Source organism: Panicum virgatum, chromosome 7K, assembly GCF_016808335.1.
Source record: "Panicum virgatum strain AP13 chromosome 7K, P.virgatum_v5, whole genome shotgun sequence".
Taxonomy (NCBI): domain Eukaryota; kingdom Viridiplantae; phylum Streptophyta; class Magnoliopsida; order Poales; family Poaceae; genus Panicum; species Panicum virgatum.
In genome coordinates, this window is record NC_053142.1 from 28,368,215 (window position 1) to 28,388,202 (window position 19,988).

General features: G+C 47.0%; 1 protein-coding gene across 1 annotated transcript; it reads left to right on the plus strand.

Annotated features, from left to right (window-relative positions):
* The first annotated feature begins 228 nt into the window (after positions 1–228).
* Positions 229–6,948, plus strand: LOC120640747 (2-oxoglutarate dehydrogenase, mitochondrial-like). The gene is made up of 9 exons (XM_039916667.1): positions 229–436; positions 799–2,484; positions 2,819–3,045; positions 3,175–3,507; positions 4,536–4,782; positions 5,517–5,645; positions 5,731–5,946; positions 6,049–6,172; positions 6,401–6,948. Exons 2-9 carry the CDS (start codon positions 928–930, stop codon positions 6,637–6,639), a joined length of 3,072 nt encoding a protein of 1,023 aa, XP_039772601.1. The 5' UTR covers positions 229–436; positions 799–927; the 3' UTR covers positions 6,640–6,948.
* Positions 6,949–19,988: the final 13,040 nt, after the last annotated feature.

Sequence of the window (19,988 nt, forward strand, 5' to 3'; positions counted from 1 at the left end):
CCCGAGCAGCAAAGCAAAGCCAAGCGCGCGTCGGGCTCGCGGAACGCGCACCCTGTCCGGCTGTCCCTGTGCGCGAGCCCACCTGGCACGCGACGCGACTCGTTGATTGGTCGCTCCACCCATCGAGAAGGAACCGGTGGGCCCGCCCCGTTCGAAACCGTGACCCTGGCGTCCGGGCCCCACGGCCACGCCCCCCATCAGGCCTTCACTTTTCCTCATCCCCATCCCATTCAATCCATCGGCATCGTTGCCGCCTAGTGGGAAGGCCCCGCCTCCGCCGTCCGCCCTTATCATCGCGGAAGAGACGCGGGCTCTCGAACGAACCCGTCCCCATCCCTTCTTCCCTTCCCGAACCACCGGAGCGCGGCGGCGCGAGACCCCTTCCCGGCCTCCGGCGCCCCCCGCCTCAGCCGAGACGAGCCGACTCCGCCCACGGGTAAGCCTACTCGCCCCGCTCGTGATTCTCCGCGGTGCGATCTCTCGTGTTCCGTTGGATCGGGCGAGTCGCTGCGGAATCTTCTGCTCGTCGCTAGGGCCTAGGGTTGTGAGGAGGGGTGCTTGGTCACGGTGGTCTGTAGCGCGGCGCGGGCCGATCTCTGATGGGAGTGAGCGGCCTGTTTGTTTCGCAGTGATTGTTGATCTGCACGGCGCGTAGCCTACGGCTCGTGCCGGTAGAGATTAGTTAGATTTGATAAAGCCCAGCCGCAATCTGTGCGGAATTAAGTTCTCCTGAGCCGGAATTTCGGTGCTGCTGTCCACCGAGACCTAATCAATCTGCTGTTCCTGTTGCCTGTGCAGGGAGGACCGTGCCTTCGATCGCGTGCGCGGCGGCTGATGGGAGCCTAGATTCCGGGAAGGACAAGGTAATCCACACCCAGGAACGCGTCGTCCCGCGGCCGACCGGGCCACGCGAAGCTCGATCTGAGAATGGGGCTGTTCCGGGCGGCGTCCGGCCTGGCCCGGGTGGCGCTGCGGCGGAACCTCGCGCGCGCCACGGCGAGCCCCTTCGCGGGCGGCGCGGCCCCCGGCGCCGCGCCCGCGCGCTACTTCCACTCCACGCGCCCGCGCAGGTTCGCCGCGCCCGCGCCCCGCGCGGTGCCGCTCTCGCGCCTCACCGACAGCTTCCTCGACGGGACCAGCAGCGTCTACCTCGAGGAGCTGCAGCGGGCCTGGGAGGCCGACCCCAACTCGGTCGACGAGTCGTGGGACAACTTCTTCCGCAACTTCGTCGGCCAGGCGGCCACCACCTCGCCCGGCCTCTCCGGGCAGACCATCCAGGAGAGCATGAGGCTGCTGCTGCTCGTCAGGGCGTACCAGGTGAGCGGACACTTGAAGGCCAAGCTCGACCCGCTGGGGCTGGAGGAGCGCCCGGTCCCGGACGTGCTGGACCCGGCATTCTATGAGTTCTCTGAAGCGGATTTGGACCGTGAGTTCTTCCTGGGAGTGTGGAGGATGGCGGGGTTCCTGTCCGACAACCGGCCTGTGCAGACGCTGCGTTCTGTGTTGGAGCGGCTCGAGCAGGCCTACTGTGGCACCATTGGGTATGAGTACATGCACATTGCTGACCGTGAAAAGTGTAACTGGCTTAGGGAGAAGATCGAGACGGTTAACCCAAGGGAGTACACCTACGATCGTCGCCAGGTCATGCTCGATAGGCTTATCTGGAGCACACAGTTTGAGAATTTCTTGGCGACCAAGTGGACTACCGCGAAGCGTTTCGGTCTTGAAGGTGCAGAGACTCTGATCCCTGGCATGAAGGAGATGTTTGACAGGGCAGCTGATCTTGGTGTAGAGAGTATTGTCATTGGGATGCCACACAGAGGCAGGCTGAATGTTTTGGGAAATGTCGTGCGGAAGCCCTTGCGACAGATCTTCAGCGAGTTCAGTGGTGGTACCAAGCCTGTTAATGAAGGGGAAGGGTTGTATACAGGGACTGGTGATGTTAAGTACCATCTAGGAACTTCGTATGATAGACCTACCAGGGGTGGGAAACATATTCATCTGTCACTGGTTGCAAACCCGAGTCATCTGGAAGCAGTTGATCCTGTTGTTGCTGGGAAGACAAGAGCGAAGCAGTACTATTCTAATGATCGTGACAGGACCAAAAATTTGGGGGTATTGCTGCATGGTGATGGTAGTTTCTCAGGGCAGGGAGTTGTGTATGAGACCCTGCATCTCAGCGCCCTTGAGAACTACACCACTGGTGGGACAATACATATTGTGGTCAATAATCAGGTTGCATTCACTACTGATCCAAAGTCAGGGAGATCCTCACAGTATTGCACAGATGTTGCAAAAGCATTGGATGCTCCCATTTTCCACGTTAACGGTGATGATTTGGAGGCAGTGGTTCATGTCTGCGAGCTTGCTGCAGAATGGCGACAAACATTTCACTCTGATGTGGTGGTGGACATTGTATGCTACCGGCGGTTTGGCCATAATGAAATTGACGAGCCCTCATTTACCCAACCTAAAATGTACAAGGTATAGGTTCTTGTTTGTTTCACTTGTTAAGATCTAGCAAAAATTATTGCATGCTATGTCTTCAAATATTTAGCTGTCTTGAATCTTGATTCTTCCTGTACCATTTAATTAATGATATGTCTTGTACTCCATCTAGTTATATGCTGAAGGAGGAAAAGAACTGTGTTCTGAGTATTTTACTTTGTATCTTTTGGTATCACAGTTAGAAGAATTAATATAAGTTTAAAATTCTTAGTGATTCTGAATAATCAAATTTTGTTTAGTTTTGTTATTACCCTTGTCACTGTCAACTATGCCCCTTCACATCTGAGAAGTTTTTCTCTATCCGTACCAGGTGATCCGGAACCATCCAAGTGCGCTTGAGATTTATCAAAATAAGCTGTTAGAATCTGGGAAGATCTCGAAGGAAGATATTGACAGATTAAACAAGAAGGTCAACACTATACTGAATGAGGAATTCAAGAACAGCAAAGACTATGTCCCCAACAAGAGGGACTGGCTTTCAGCTTACTGGACTGGGTTCAAGTCACCAGAGCAGATTTCACGTATCAGAAACACTGGGTAAATAGCTCCTGTCTTGCAGCATTCTTTGTTTTTTCTGTTTCTCTCCACATTTTGAGTATTCTGTCTTGGAAAAAAACACTTTGAGTAAATACCCTTCATGCATGGCATTTTATTGCAACCCTGCAGTGTGAAGCCGGAGATTCTAAAACGTGTTGGAGAAGCCATGACTACTCTGCCAGAAAATTTCAAGCCTCACAGGGCTGTGAAGAAGATTTTTGATCAGCGGCGTCAGATGATTGAGACTGGAGAAGGCATTGATTGGGCAGTGGGTGAAGCACTTGCTTTTGCTACTCTTATAGTTGAGGGGAACCATGTCAGGTTAAGTGGTCAGGATGTTGAGAGGGGTACATTCAGCCACCGTCATTCTGTCATACATGACCAGGAAACTGGAGAGCGGTACTGCCCGCTCGATAATCTTGTTATGAACCAAGATGAGGAGCTTTTTACTGTGAGCAACAGGTATGTATTCAGATGTACCAAATTGTTCCAGTTAGGGTGCATGTAATGGGTCAATGGAGCTCATGTTAGATTCTAAAGGAAACATGAATATTATTTATTATAACTGGATAGAACCACAAACCCAGCTAATTCAGTTGGCTGCGTAGTGGATTTCTTTTTCCACATATCGAGTAATTAAAATTTTCAAAACAAGACATTGCATGTTCGCATGTAAACAACTTAAGGTTAAATTATGTTGTAATACTATTGGTGGTCATTGTTTGACGGCTGACATATGGCTTTGAGACTTTGATGTACTATGTTTTCTGTTGCTGTCAATAATTCTAGAAATGAAATACATCTGAACATATATACTTTAAAACTAAATAATGGTGTATCAAACATAGTGAAGGCTCGGATGTCAGGCTCTACCTTTGGTAGTGTTAGTCGTAGAGTTGTACTACCTACTTACTGTTGAGCATGGGTAGTTGGGTTTTGTTATCTCAATATATCAGTAGTTTAATTTGAACATCTGAGTGATATAGATTTGTACTGGTGAACCGAGAATCACAAGTAGGGTGCAGCAGAAACCCAGAAACACAGGGTAGGGCTATTCTAACTAATGATACTGCTATGTATGCCTTATTCCCATGCATTTTAGGCACTGAGACGGTGCAGATGAGGAACAGATTATTAAATAAGTATACTGAGTACTGAGATCTAGTAATAACTAATAAGATTAAAACTACCCAAATACAGGGCTGGGTGATAGAAAATTCAGTGTTAGTTTGATTAAATGGTTGATTTCCACATGCTCATTTGTCATCTTTTTCAGAATATAAGAAATTCAGAACAAAAAAATAAATTCCACCGCTGTAACTGGCCAAATTAGTAGCTTTAATTTCAGATGTAGACAAGTATTGGTGCTGTCCTTTGGGAAATGAAAACCTTAAGGTTGACAGCTGGTATATATATATTGGTATGTCTTTTTCCCTTTTAATAGTCAATCTAGCTTTCTTTGACCTGACAGTATGCAATTATTTCAACAGTTCCCTGTCAGAATTTGCTGTTCTGGGCTTTGAGTTGGGTTACTCCATGGAGAACCCAAACTCACTGGTCCTATGGGAAGCTCAGTTTGGTGATTTTGCAAATGGAGCTCAAGTTATATTTGATCAGTTCCTGAGTAGTGGGGAGTCAAAATGGCTCCGCCAGACCGGCCTTGTCGTGTGCCTTCCTCATGGATATGATGGTCAGGGGCCTGAACATTCTAGTGCAAGACTGGAGCGCTTTCTTCAGGTACTATTTTGCATGTTCAACTGCGGGACTTGTGCTTGAATTAGCATCCATACACTTGAAAGGAACAATTACAAGGTCATTTACTGTAAATTAGTGCTCCCGTAATCAGAATCTCTCTCTCTCTCTCTGTCTCTCTCTCTCTCACTGTGAAAGTACTTGTTCCATATATCACATGACAAACATTATCATTTACCAGAAAAATGTTTTTCTTTGCTGCTTGAATGTTCTTTTATTTGTCATGAGCTCATAACTAAGCAGTTAAATACCTAAATGCAAATCTCTTTCATGGAATTGCACCAAAATTATTCATGGTAGCTCACTGGTGACAACATCAACTTGTACTTCCTCTACTGTTGAGTTTTAACTAGGAACGGCACCATAACCATTTGCACTTTCTATATTGATGTATTTATAGTTCTAGATATTTTGCAGTTATCAGTTCTATTTTCTTTTCAGAGGAATATGTTTCGTTTTAGTTCTCCGATGCATGTTTGAAAATACTTGTGCAAAGAAGATATTTTGAAATTTTAATTGTAGCTCTTGCAAAGTGCTAAAATAAGAGAATAGAAATGCGATTAAGTATTTTGATTACACATGTAGATGCTAATACTTTTTGGTTATTATATAAAACATCAACTTATTTCTTTCGGGTTTCATCTCTAGCCTACCCCAACTTGCTTGGGAAAAAAGGCTATGTTGTTGTTGTATATAAAACATCATCTACTTTATTGCAGATGAGTGATGACAACCCGTATGTTATACCCGAGATGGATTCAACACTGCGGAAGCAAATCCAGCAGTGCAATTGGCAGGTTGTGAATGTAACGACTCCTGCAAATTACTTCCATGTTCTGCGTCGCCAGGTGATTTTTTTTTTGCAAATTCACTCCCTCCTTTGAAACATTTTATGGTGCAGGTGCACTGAAATATTTTCCTCCTGTTTTCTAGATACACCGGGACTTCAGGAAGCCTTTGATTGTGATGTCCCCAAAGAACCTCCTTCGCCACAAGGATTGCAAGTCGAATCTATCTGAGTTTGATGATCTTGCGGGCCACCCTGGATTTGACAAGCAAGGGACACGCTTCAAGCGGCTCATAAAGGACCAGAACAATCACAAGGACCTTGAGGAGGGAATCAACCGTCTAGTTCTTTGCTCTGGAAAGGTAGGTTGTCATCCTTGGAAGCTGTATTTTCTAGAAAGTTACATTCCTCTCCAGCAAGTCAGCAAGCGAGTCTTTGACCTTTTTTTTTTGCTATGGTTTCAGGTGTACTATGAACTGGATGAAGAAAGAAGGAAGACAGAGCGCACTGATGTTGCCATATGTAGAGTTGAGCAGCTCTGCCCGTTCCCATACGACCTCATCCAGCGGGAGTTGAAGAGATATCCAAGTATGTTTAATTGTTTATAAGAATAAGTTGCTCGTTTTTATTCTGTAGCATGGTTTATATTCAACATGTCAAGAACTAGTGTATGCACTACTAGGGACATTCCTCCATTTTCATTGATATCCAGTATTGCAAGCAGGAAAGATAAACTGACATTCATTCATCGAATCTTATTCTATTGAACAAGAAAGAAGCTGATCCATGCCATCTGGCTGTGTTTTTGTTGTACAGATGCCGAGATCGTGTGGTGCCAGGAGGAGCCAATGAATATGGGTGCGTACAGCTACATCAACCCCCGCCTGCTGACGGCGATGAAGGCCCTGGGCAGGGGCAGCATCGATGATATCAAGTACGTGGGCAGGGCCCCGTCGGCGGCCACCGCGACGGGCTTCTACTCGGTGCACGTGCAGGAGCAGACGGAGCTGGTGCAGAAGGCGCTGCAGCGCGACCCCATCAACTACCTGTTCTGATTCTGAGGAAGGAAAACCCCCTGTAGATTCTTGGAGTAGCCCTGGAATTGGAGACCTTTTCTATTTTGATACCACTAGTACCGTAGAGAGCAGCAGGTCCGATTCATACCTGTGCAGCAGCCATTTGGTGAAGAGAAGGGAAATAATTTGTTTCGGATGTACGGTACCGGATGAAAGAAAAACGATTTACTCCCGTTTTAGCGCGTGCTTTGCTCTGCATCCCGTAAATTTTATAACGCCATAAGCTGGTAAATGTTGTTATTACAAGTACACGGTTGAAAATTCATGTTTTTATCAGAGGGGTGATGCGTAGATCTTGTTATTACAAGTAACAAAATATTTACTTATGGGTGAATGCGCATGATTTTTTGAAGTCATGGCATAACTTTAGTTTAATGTCAGGAATATATAGACACGATTGGTTGACGTTCAAATTATTCACTATGGAGATTAATCTTAGTCTTGCAATATTTTATGGCAAGAAAAATGGCTACTTAATCTTAGATAAAGTTAGACAAGAACCTTAGGCTAGGAGTAGAAATTAGGCTAATTTATAGCAGCAACCGAACACTCATAGAAGGAACTATCCAGGTGGTTGGGTCACGTTGTACACTTGCACATTAGAATTTAAGACCTACTGCTAGGAAATATATTGGACATTCCTCCATTTTCCTTGATCCAGCATTGCTAGCTGGAAGATTATATTGGCATTTCATTCTATTGAATCTCACTTATCCTAGTTACGAAGAAACAAGCTGATCATATATGCCAGCTGCCTGTTTTTATTTTGTATAGACGCCGAGACAGTGTGGTGCCAGGAGGAGCCGATGAACATGGGTGCATACAGCTGCATCAACCCCCGCCTGCTGACGGCGATGAAGGCGCTGGGCAGGGCCCCGCGGCGGCCACAGCAACGGGCTTCTACTCGGTGCACGTGCAGGAGCAGACGGAGCTGGTGCAGAAGGCGCTGCAGCACGACCCCATCAATCAACTAACCGTTCTGATTCAGATGAAACAAAAATCTCGCTAAGGTCTCTGTTTTTAGTTGTGGGGTGTAAAATTTTTAAAATAGAATATTTTTACATTTGAAGTACTAAATATAGACTAATTACAAATTTAATTACAGAAATCGTCTGTAAACTATGAGACGAATTTAATGAGACTAAGTAATCCATCATTAGCGCATGGTTACTATAGCAATTACTGTATCAATTTGGTGTCTAATTATGGCCCAATTAGGCTCATTATATTCGTCTCGTAATTTACAAGCAAACTATATAATTAGTTGTTTATTTCGTCTAGATTTAATACTCCATGCATGTAAGATTCTCGTTAGATGTGATAGATTTGAAATTTTGAAATTTACAACTAAATAAGGCCTGAGTCGTCCTTTTTAATTTCGATACCACTAGTACCGTAGAGAGAGGTGGTCGTTGTTATACCTGTGCAGTTGCCATTCGGCGAAGGGAAATCATTTCGTTTCGGATGCACTGTACCGCACGTGTTTTGATATTCGTACGGTATTTCTGAACACTAAACTGGTAGATCTTGTTATTACAAGTACATTAATCTTTACCTGCGTCTTGCCTAGGTTTTTTTTTTGAGATTAACGTGCGTCCTGCCTAGTTGCAAGCACGAGAATTCACAGGCTCAACCAGGCGCTCCTACTGCTGGGCCTCCGAATGAGCCCTGGGCCATGATGATGATTGCAGTCAACGAGTCCAGCGGCGCGCTTTTGATTTCTCTTTCACCGTGCTGATGTTTTCTTTGAGTGGTCACCGTACTGGGCTAAGCTGCATTTGGTTGGCGCTGTGCGATTGGCTCGTGTCAGTATCCTTGGCATGGGACACTTCAGAATTCGACGAAGGACCTTAACGGACCGCTAAAGGGGAGTGAATCGACTAAAGGGGAGTGAATGGAAGATTTTTTTAAAAAAAAATTCTCAATAAGATCTATGTTTCGAATTCAATTTGACATGCCTCTCTTTTAACCGCCAAAATAAAACAAGCCAACTTGTGACGAGCTTATTCTAAGAACGGTCAGGAAAAATTTGGCGCAAAAGTGGAAGCAAGCAAAAAAACAATCTATTCAAGCAAGACATGACACAAAGCGAAAGCAAAAGTTTACCGACGTGTCGAAAAAGTTTTTCCAAATAGACTTAAGAGCTTTCTTTGCTGAGCATGCAACAATGATTAGCAAAGCTTAGAATCAAGCAGAAACAAAATTTAACCAAAGAGCCGATTAAGAGTCTAAAAAAAGGACTAGGGACCTGTTTGGTGCTGCTCTAGCTTCGGCTCTGCTAGCAGCTCCCGCAGGAGCTGCACCAAACGGGGTGCTCTATTGTCAGCTCCAGCAAGTTGCGGCGGAGCTCTTTTTTTGGCTGCTCCGGCGGAGCTCTTTTTGTGGCTGCTCTTTTTGTTACTGCTCTGGCGGAGCTAGAAAATGTCGCTCCATCTGCTCTAGCTCTAGCTCGGCCTCCTAGCAGCCCTCCCAATCGGCCCCTAGAGCTAATCACTACCAAAATAAATTAAAGCTTACTGGACTAAGCATGCAAAGATTGATAAGAATTAGAGGCACAAATATTAGTTAACACAAGTTAAATCAGCATACAAAGTCTAAGAGCATCTTCAAGAGCTCTTGTATAATTTTATCTAAATTTAAAGTTTTACAAGCTTTATAAAAAAATAGAAGATGTCCTATAGCATGGATAAACCAACATACTTTTAAAATCTGCACTCTCCATATGTTATTCTGACAGTGAACCCCACTTGTCATATTATATGCGGTCCACCTCATCTCCTCTCGTTCCCAGTGATTCCTCTGTTCGTCTCCATGGTCATATTGCCGACTGGGCGAAGCCGTACGCAGCCGACCGGCGGAAGCTGGCCCCTGGTTCGAGGGCCAGTACAACTCCAAGCAGGCCTTCCATGCGGCGCACTCACCGGCGAGCCCCGAAGCCGGCCGTCGATGAAGGAGGTGGTGGAGACGCTGGAGCAGATCGAGTCGATCAAGAGCCGGGAGAGGGAGGCCCGGGGAGGAGGAGGCGGCGGCCCGGCCTTGCGGGGTGCTGGAGGCGTGCGAAATCCGCGACGCCGTGAGCGGAGCCTCGGCGAGGGGCGGCCGCGACAGCTCGGCGACGCTGGTGGAGCTCGGGGCTGGCGGCGCTTCGATGGGTGTGAGGCGGGAGGTGGGGTGGGGCCATGCTGGCAGGATACAAGAGCCGATGCACTAGGCATCTTTGCTCAGCAGCGCCCCTGGATACAAGACGAGGATAGAAGACGAGGTAGATACAATAGCTGTTGGATGAGATTTTTTTGTCTTATTTTCTTTTTTAGTCAACTTACTCAAGATACAAGAGCTCTTAGAGATGCTCTATAAATATTAGTGATACAATAGAACTACTTAACTAATTTAAGCAAGGGAGCAGGAATTAAATAGCAGGTCAGGTGCATCGAGAAAATACGAAACAAAATGAGCATGCGGGCTCGGCGGCTGCTAGCCTGCTCCTGCACTCGCCCTGTGGGCCGCCTTGGGCTGCAGACGGCTCTACTCCTGCTGGTCTGTTTGCGAGCTGCCAGCCACTTGCTGGTTCGGCCGCCTGGCTCCTGGCCTCGCACGTCGTAGCCTGCTTGCGGCTGGCCTTAGCAGCGCCCACCTGCCTGCTGGCTGCCCCTCTCAAAAAAAAAAAAAAAACCCTGGCTGCTGGCTGCTGGGTGGCGCGTGGGCCGCGGCCTGCTGCCGCTAGTACTGGACGAAAAACTCGTGGCTCGTTAGCTCGCTCGACTCGACTCGTTAGTGGCTCGGCTCGGCTCGTAGAAAAATGTTATCGAGCCAAGCTCAGTATTTAGCTCGGCGCAATAACAAGCCAGCTCGAACTGGCTCGCGAGAAAAAAACAAGCTGGAGGCCACAACCCAAATAAAATTAGGCCCATGTCAGCCCAATCACCCATCATATAAAATGTGCTTTTAATGCTAGCTTTTTCGTCTGCCCACCACCCCCAAATACCCCCGGCCGCCGCACCGCGGCAAGTCGGTAGCTAGCTGCTCCCGGCCGCCGTCCCCATGCCGGTGCTGCACGGGCCGCTTGGCAGAGCCTGGTGCATACGCCCGGACACGCGCCATTCGCTGGTGCCACACAGCCGCCAGTTAAGCCCGGCTGCCCGTCCCTCGCCAGTGCCGTATGGCTGCCCGCGGTGGACGGTCGCCAGGGCACCCGGCCGCCCTGCCCCGTCGGCAGCACATGGGCTGAATGGCCGCCCGCTCCGTCCGGACGCCGGAGCATCCACTGCCTTCCCGGCTGTGCTCGGTCGCCTGCCCTTGCCGGCGCCGCACAGACCAGCCTGTCAACCACCCCGTGACTCCTCCTCCTCCCTCAACTGTAGGTAAACGGGTAGGCTACGCTAACATCACTACCGCATATACCCAAGATATTTGCAAGTAGAAGATCATAGATCGCTACCACTAGACGCGCGGTGCAGCGGAAGAAGTCGCGCGTCGATGTAGAGGAAGTAGTCGATCACGTCCCACGAACCGAGCTCCTCGTCCTTGATCCCAGAAGCCGATCAGCGCAGCAGTCGCAGCAGCGCCTCCACGGAGTCCACACGTACGGGGATGAAACGCCGGGCGTCGGTGTGCTAGCACCGCACGCACGGCAAGGGCGGCGGCCGAGAGGGGGGGCGGCTAGGGAGGTGGCGGGGCTCACAGGTTGTCTCGCCCCCCCTAGCCCCTCCCTCGTATATATAGGGCGTACTAATGGGCTTCTATCTCATAGGTCCATTAGTAACCCTAATTCCTCTTGGATCAATATTCTCTTGGGCCTTTAAACCATATTGTGATGATGGGCTCTTGAGCATATCACCAACAATCTCCCACTTCCACTAGAGACAATCATACAGGCAAGCTTTCCAACATTCCAAATCCCTTAAGTGTGTGACCCGTTAGGTTCATGTGTAGGTGGTCGTGATCGAAAATCATTTCCGAATCACAAGTCAATAGCGGCACCTAGCAGGGCATAGTGACTCATAAATACACATAAAGATCATATCGGCCGAACCTTAGATATACTCATGCACCGATCCCTTTGCCACACAATACCAGTCAAGCTCAAGACGAGATGCGTGCAACCTTTGTGATAGCTCGACCATTCTCTCGATCTAATAGTGGATTCTATTAATAACTAACCTTTAGTCATAATGATTAACTCTTTAATCACTTTAGCATGGCCATGCACTTTCAAATCCAACTATCTCGAGGGGCTCAGAGATACATTATCTAGGAGGGGCAAATTCCATCTTGATCCGCTCACATCCCATTCCATGTTTCATGACACACCTGTAAGCTACTTTTGTAACTACCCAGTTACGGAGTAGCATTTAGCAACCCCAAGATGCACCACTACACACAGTGAGAAACAATGGCGATATCAGGTCTAAGGATCCAGTAGGTATAACACTCAAGAACAACTGATGGCACCTACAAAATAACAATCCCAACAATATCTTGGAGTGGGTCAATCCAACACCATGTTCACCAACATGTGTCCACATCATTAATCCGATATCTCCATATCCATGATCCGTGAAACATGATCATCAATTAATGCATGTGCTAGTCTCAACGTCGTTGTTGTCCCACATAACAACATAAACTAGGGATAATTTAGAATCATATCATTGTCAACAAAGAGTTTCCACGAACAAGTCACGCACTTGATAATCAATGTAAAATAATCATCCATGGAATAAATAATAATTATTCATCATTACATAAACATACTCATGACACAAAAATCTCCCATGCACACTAGAATCACTAATGTAAGTATCTAATACCCATAGATCTCATGTGCGCCTCATGCTTTGGTTGTGGGAGAGGCTTTGTCAACGGATCAGCAACGTTTGAATCCGTGTGCACCTTGCAAACCTTCACATCACCTCTCTCAACAAAGTTACGGATGAGGTGATACTTCCGCAGTATATGTCTGGACTTCTTAGTTGTTCTAGGCTCCTTTGCTAGTGCAACGGCACCACTATTATCACAATAGAGGTCCACTGGACTGTACGCACTAGGAACAACACCCAAGTCAGAAACAAACTTTCTGATCCAAACAGCTTCTTTTGCAGCTTCGGAAGCTGCAATATACTCGGCCTCTGTCGTCGAATCAGCCACCTTATCTTGCTTGGAACTCTTCCAGCTCACTGCCCCACCATTGAGGCAGAAAACAAAATCGGATTGCGATTTGGAGTCATCTTTGTCTGTTTGAAAACTAGCATCGGTGTAACCCTTTACAAGGAGCTCATCTTCGCCTCCAAATATTAGGAACATATCCTTAGTTCTTCTAAAGTACTTAAGGATACTCTTTACAATTGTCCAGTGAGCTTCACCGAAATCTGACTGATACCTGCTCGTAACACTTAGAGCAAAGGAAACATCTGGGCGCGTGCAAAGCATAGCATACATGATCGACCCTATGGTTGAAGCATAAGGAATCGTACTCATCCTCTTTTGCTCATCAGGTGTCGTAGCACACTGACTCTTTCTTAGAGTAATGCCATGTGACATTGGCAAGAAACTTTTCTTGGAATCTTGCATATTGAACCGATTTAATATCTTGTCAATGTACGTGTCTTGGCTTAATCCAATTAGCCTTTTTGATCTATCTCTATAGATCCTAATACCCAGAATATAAGCCGCATCTCCTAAATCCTTCATCGAAAAACTCTTTTTCAATGAGGTTTTAACGGCTTCAAGCATTGGGATATCATTTCCGATCAGTAATATGGCATCCACATATTGGACCAGAAACACAAGTGCGCTCCCACTAGCATTTTTGTAAACACAAGGCTCATCTTCATTCTTGATGAAGCCAAACCCTTTGACTACTTCATCAAAATAAATATTCCAACTCCGAGATGCTTGCTTCAATCCATAGATGGACCTCTGAAGCTTACATATTTTCCCAGCATTTTTAGGATCGACAAAACCTTCAGACTGTGTCATATACACATCCTCACTTAGATGTCCATTAAGGAAAGCGGTTTTGACATCCATTTGCCATATCTCATAGTCATAATATGCGGTAATTGCTAGGAGAATACGAACAGACTTTAGCATTGTGACGAGCGAAAAGATTTCCTCATAGTCAACACCTTGAATTTGTCGGAAACCTTTCGCCACCAATCGTGCCTTATAGATGTGAACATTTCCATACATGTCTAATTTTTTTTAAAAAAAATCCACTTACAGTCGACAGGTCTTACACTATCAATTTGATCGACCAAGTTCCAAACTTGATTATCATGCATGGATTTTAACTCGGATTCCATGGCTTCAAGCCATTTGTCGGAGTCGGGTCCCATCATTGCTTCTTTGTAGGTCAAGGGCTCATCATTTTCTATCAATAATACGTGGCGCTCCTCCGTAATAAGGAGGTTGAGCTTGTCAGTAGCGCGACGTGCCCTTATAGACCTTCGTGGGGCTGGTGCCTCAACTACAGGTTGTGCAACATCTTGCACATCCCGTGGATCTTCAGTGGGTGCTGAAACAGTTTCAGGTGTTTCCTGAATTTCTTCAAGTTGCACCTTGCTCCCACTAAATCCTTTTGAGAGAAACTCCTTTTCTAAGAAAACACCATTGCGAGCGACAAACACTTTACCTTCCGCGCTTATTGTAAAAATAATATCCTTTGGTTTCCCTAGGATACCCCACAAAGAATTATTTGTCTGACTTTGGAGTGAGCTTATCTGACATCAAACGTTTGACATAAGCCTCACATCCCCAAACTTTGAGAAGATAATCCGGGACGTTTCCCAGTCTATATCTCATATGGTGTCTTCTCAACATACTTACTTGGAACCCTATTTAGTGTGAACGCAGCAGTTTCAAGAGCATAACCCCAAAATGACAATGGAAGATCAGCTTGGCTCATCATGGACCTAACCATGTCCAACAAGGTTCGGTTCCTCCGTTCGGATACCCCATTCCATTGAGGCGTTCCGGGCGGAGTTAGCTGCGGAATAATTCCACATTTCTTCAAATGATCACCAAATTCAAGACTCAAATATTCTCCTCCACGATCAGATCGCAGAAATTTAATGGTCTTGCCTAATTGATTTTGTACTTCATTCTGAAATTCTTTCAACTTTTCAAATCGCAGAAATTTAATTGTCTTGCCTAATTGATTTTGTACTTCATTCTGAAATTCTTTGAACTCCTCCACGATCAGATCGCAGAAATTTAATTGTCTTGCCTAATTGATTTTGTACTTCATTCTGAAATTCTTTGAACTTTTCAAACGATTCAGACTTGTGCCTCATTAAGTAGATATAATCATATCTACTAAAGTCATCAGTGAAAGTAATGAAGTACTGAAAACCACCTCTGGCTATTAAGCTCATTGGTCCACATACATCGGTATGTACAAGTCCCAACAAATCACTCGCCCTCTCACTATGACCAGTGAAAGGCGCTTTTGTGATCTTTCCAAGCAAACAAGACTCACATGTGTCAAATGATTCAAAATCAAATGAGCTTAACAATCCATCTTTATGGAGTTGTTCAATGCGCTTCTCATTTATATGATCTAAGCGACAATGCCAAATAAAAGTGGGATTCAAATCATTTGGTCTAAGCCTCTTAGTATTAATATTACAGATAGATTTATCCTCAAGGTCAAGAACATATAATCCATTCACCAATGGACAATGAGCATAAAAAATACCATTGCAAAAAATGGAACACCGTTTGGTCTCTATTACAATCTTAAAATTATTAACTTCTTCCAAACATGAAGAAGAAATAATGTTCTTGCTCAAAGCAGGAATGCAATAACAATTATTTAATTCCAAAACTAATCCGGAGGGTAGAGACAAGTGGTAGGTGCCGACAGCCAACACCGCAACCTTTGCGCCATTGCCGACACGAACGTCCAACTCGCCTCTTGCAAATCTTCTAGTCTCACTTAGACCCTGCAACGATTTGCAAGTGTGAATCATCGATCCAGTATCAAATACCTATGATTCACTGGAAGATAATGCAATATTAATTTCTATAACATTTATACCTGAAGTGGAAGTCTCACTTCCCTTCTTCTTCTTCTTTTCTTCCAAGTACTTCTTGCAGTTCCTAGACCAATGTCCCTTTTCATGACAGTGGAAGTATTCATCCTCAGAAGTAGGGCCAGATTTGGCCTTAGGTGCTGGCTTTAGCTTAGAGCCCGAGGACTCACCACTGGAACTCTTTTCCTTGCCTTTATCTTTGGGATTAGGAGACGTCCAACGCTTCCTCTTTTTGTTCCCCTTCTGAATCATCATCACATGATTGTGATCCTTCTTAATGCTCTCCTCTACTGTCTTTAGCATCCCATGCAACTCACTCAATGTTTTATCCAAGCCATTCATCTGAAAGTTCATAATAAAAGGCTCATAGCTCGCCGGGAGCGACTGGAGAATAACATCAGTAGCCAAGTCTTGGTGAAGTTCAGAACCAAGTCTGTCCAAAGTCTCAATGGAACCAATCATTTTGATCACATGAGGACTGACCGGGCTACCTTCTGGCAGCTTGCACACAAACAAGGACTTTGAGATATTGAACCTCTCAGTCCTGGCTTGGTTCTGAAACATCCCATGCAGCCCCTCGATCATGGTGTGAGCATCCGCACGCTCATACTGCTTCTGCAGATCAGGGGACATGGTGGCGAGCATCAGACATCTGACATCAAGAGAGTCATTGCAGTGCTTCTCATAAGCTCTGCGATCAGCAGCAGTTGCATTGTCAGGGAGATCATCAGGATATGGCTGCTCAAGAACATACTCCCTTTTCTCTTGCCTGAGAACAATTCTCAGGTTGCGGTACCAATCAATAAAGTTTGTTCCATTCAACTTTTCTTTCTCAAGAACAGAACGCAAATTGAAAGCGGAATTGTTACTGGCAGACATGATCTACAACATAAAAGTAAAGCAAAATTTCAGCACTAAGTTTATGTAAAGACTTTCATTAACTAATTTAACAAAAGACAACCTACTATATCAAAGTCATCTTCCCTCTAATGACATATAGTGGTTCAAGATCCATAATCACTAAAATTCTAATGAGCTTTAGCATCACGGCTAGAAAAGTAGTGATATAGGTAAGCAACAAATTGCTAATCACATTTCTATGCGACTCTTGTTTGTTGGGTGGCATCCAAAGCCCCGACCCCAACCCTATGCCTTAAGGCCCAAAACTGTTTTGATAGCTTTGTTGAGTAAACCAATACTATGCTTGTGAATGTCCGACATCCACCCTATGCAAAAGTGATAGCTGAGGGTACTCTACTTTGGTAAACCTACCACACAACGATCAAAATTTATAGGTGCAGCTATTGGTAAAAGGCATCAAAAACTCAACCTTTTCTGAGGGGGCTATTCTATCATGATTAAAACATCCAACATATGTAAAAGCATGAAAGAATAGTATGACAGGAAAATAAACATCACAGGCATATAATCATATTATATTATGAATAGTATGGCCTCTTGCATCACAATGGGCTCCATCGCCATGGCTCCAAGGTGACCTCCATTGCCATCCGTCCTGTCTTGTAGTGATTATCATCGCCATCATGATTAAAGCCTCCATGAAAAGATACTAAGCTACTACATCTAATAGCTAGTGAAATAATTACATGAGGATTCAAACATCACAAGTCGACACACAGGTCGTTATACAATAATGGTGCAACCTCAACCCGGTTGTGTTAACTTGCGACACGCAGGCCGCACAAATCATCACATGACATTGAGACCATACCATTCACATCACACTCTGCAAATGTCGCTCCATCTGCTCTAGCTCTAGCTCGGCCTCCTAGCAGCCCTCCCAATCGGCCCCTAGAGCTAATCACTACCAAAATAAATTAAAGCTTACTGGACTAAGCATGCAAAGATTGATAAGAATTAGAGGCACAAATATTAGTTAACACAAGTTAAATCAGCATACAAAGTCTAAGAGCATCTTCAAAAGCTCTTGTATAATTTTATCTAAATTTAAAGTTTTACAAGCTTTGTAAAAAGATAGAAGATGTCCTATAGCATGGATAAACCAACAGACTTTTAAAATCTGCACTCTCCATATGTTATTCTGCCAGTGAACCCCACTTGTCATATTATATGCGGCCCACCTCATCTTCTTCCCCACCTCATCTCCTCTCGTTCCCAGTGATTCCTCTGTTCGTCTCTATGGTCATATTGCCGACTGGGCGAAGCCGTACGCAGCCGACCGGCGGAAGCTGCAACTGGTTCGAGGGCCAGTACAACTCCAAGCAGGCCTTCCATGCGGCGCACTCACCGGCGAGCCCCGAAGCCGGCCGTCGATGAAGGAGGTGGTGGAGACGCTGGAGCAGATCAAGTCGATGAAGAGCCGGGCGCGGGAGGCCCGGGGAGGAGGAGGCGGCGGCCCGGCCTTGCGGGGTGCTGGAGGCGTGCGAAATCCGCGACGCCGTGAGCGGAGCCTCGGCGAGGGGCGGCCGCGACAGCTCGGTGACGCTGGTGGAGCTCGGGGCTGGCGGCGCTTCGTTGGGTGTGAGGCGGGAGGTGGGGTGGGGCCATGCTGGCAGGATACAAGAGCCGATGCACTAGGCATCTTTGCTCAGCAGCGCCCCTGGATACAAGACGAGGATAGAAGACGAGGTAGATACAATAGCTGTTGGATGAGATTTTTTTTGTCTCATTTTCTTTTTTAGTCAACTTACTCAAGATACGAGAGCTGTTAGAGATGCTCTATAAATATTAGTGACACAATAGAACTACTTAACTAATTTAAGCAAGGGAGCAGGAATTAAATAGCAGGTCAGGTGCATCGAGAAAATACGAAACAAAATGAGCATGCGGGCTCGGCGGCTGCTAGCCTGCTCTTGCACTCGCCCTGTGGGCCGCCTTGGGCTGCACACGGCTCTACTCCTGCTGGCCTGTTTGCGAGCTGCCAGCCACTTGCTGGTTCGGCCGCCTGGCTCCTGGCCTCGCACGTCGTAGCCTGCTTGCGGCTGGCCTTAGCAGCGCTAACCTGGCTGCTGGCTGCCCCTCTCAAAAAAAAAAAACTAGCTGCTGGCTGCTGGGTGGCGCGTGGGCCGCGGCCTGCTGCTGCTAGGGCTGGATGAAAAACTCGTGGCTCGTTAGCTCGCTCGACTCGACTCGTAGTGGATCGGCTCGGCTTGTAGAAAAATGTTATCGAGCCAAGCTCAGTATTTAGCTCGGCACAATAACAAACCAGCTCGAGCTGACTCGCGAGCCAAAACAAGCTGGAGGCCACAACCCAAATAAAATTAGACCCATGTCAGCCCAATCACCCATCATATAAAATGTGCTTTTAATGCTAGCTTTTTCGTCTGCCCACCTCCCCCAAATACCCCCGGCCGCCGCTCCGCGGCAAGTCGGTAGCTAGCTGCTCCCGGCCGCCGTCCCCATGCCGGTGCTGCATGGGCCGCTTGGCAGAGCCTGGTGCATACGCCCGGACACGCGCCATTCGTTGGTGCCACACGGCCGCCAGTTAAGCCCGGCTGCCCGTCCCTCGCCAGTGCCGCATGGCTGCCCGCGGCGGACGGTCGCCAGGGCACCCGGCCGTCCCGCCCCGCCGGCAGCACATGGGCTGAATGGCCGCCCGCTCCGTCCGGACGCCGGAGCATCCACTGCCTTCCCGGCTGTGCTCGGTCGCCTGCCCTTGCCGGCGCCGCACAGACCAGCCTGTCAACCACCCCGAGACTCCTCCTCCTCCCTCAACACACCCCATTTAGCAAGCCAACGCCGCATGCTGCAGCACTACGACGCAGCGCCGGCCTCCACCACCTTCGGCCTCGAGCCCCTGCTTTCCCGTGGCCATGGCTGCTGTCGCGTTCGAGCTGAGCTAGCTCGAGCTGGCAAACGAGCCGAGCCAAGCCAATTTCTAGCTCGAGACAATAGCGAGCTCGTTATCTTTACGAGCCAGCTTGAGCTGAGCCGAGCCGAGCCGAGCTGGCTTGATATCCAGCCTTAGCTGCCGCGTGTGCTGGCCTGGCCCAGTCATCCTTACTGTCCCTCTACAGAACTGGACGAGATTTTCACCTCATACAGCTCCTCGTTCAATTATTTCGAAGGGAATCTTTTTTTGGTTCGAGAGTCTCCGCTCTTCTTTCACTCCGTTCTGAAGACTAATTAAGACCAATTGAGTCAAGTTTTCATGTTCTAATTGAACACTTTCTGCGTCGCGCCGCTTTGCTCCTGCGTCTCCGCGAGCTGCACGCTCCGGTGCGCTGCCGAGGTAGCTGCGCCGCTAATGTTATGAGTCCCTCGGACGACTGACAGTCAAATTATCACATAAAGTCAAAAATATTGTTCTGA

Coding starts and splice junctions, on each gene's coding strand:
- LOC120640747 (XM_039916667.1), top strand. CDS start 928: ATGGGGCTGTTCCGGGCGGCGTCCGGCCTGGCCCGGGTGGCGCTGCGG. Junction 4,783..5,516: donor GACTGGAGCGCTTTCTTCAG/GTACTATTTTGC, acceptor ACTTTATTGCAG/ATGAGTGATGACAACCCGTA. Junction 5,947..6,048: donor TAGTTCTTTGCTCTGGAAAG/GTAGGTTGTCAT, acceptor CTATGGTTTCAG/GTGTACTATGAACTGGATGA.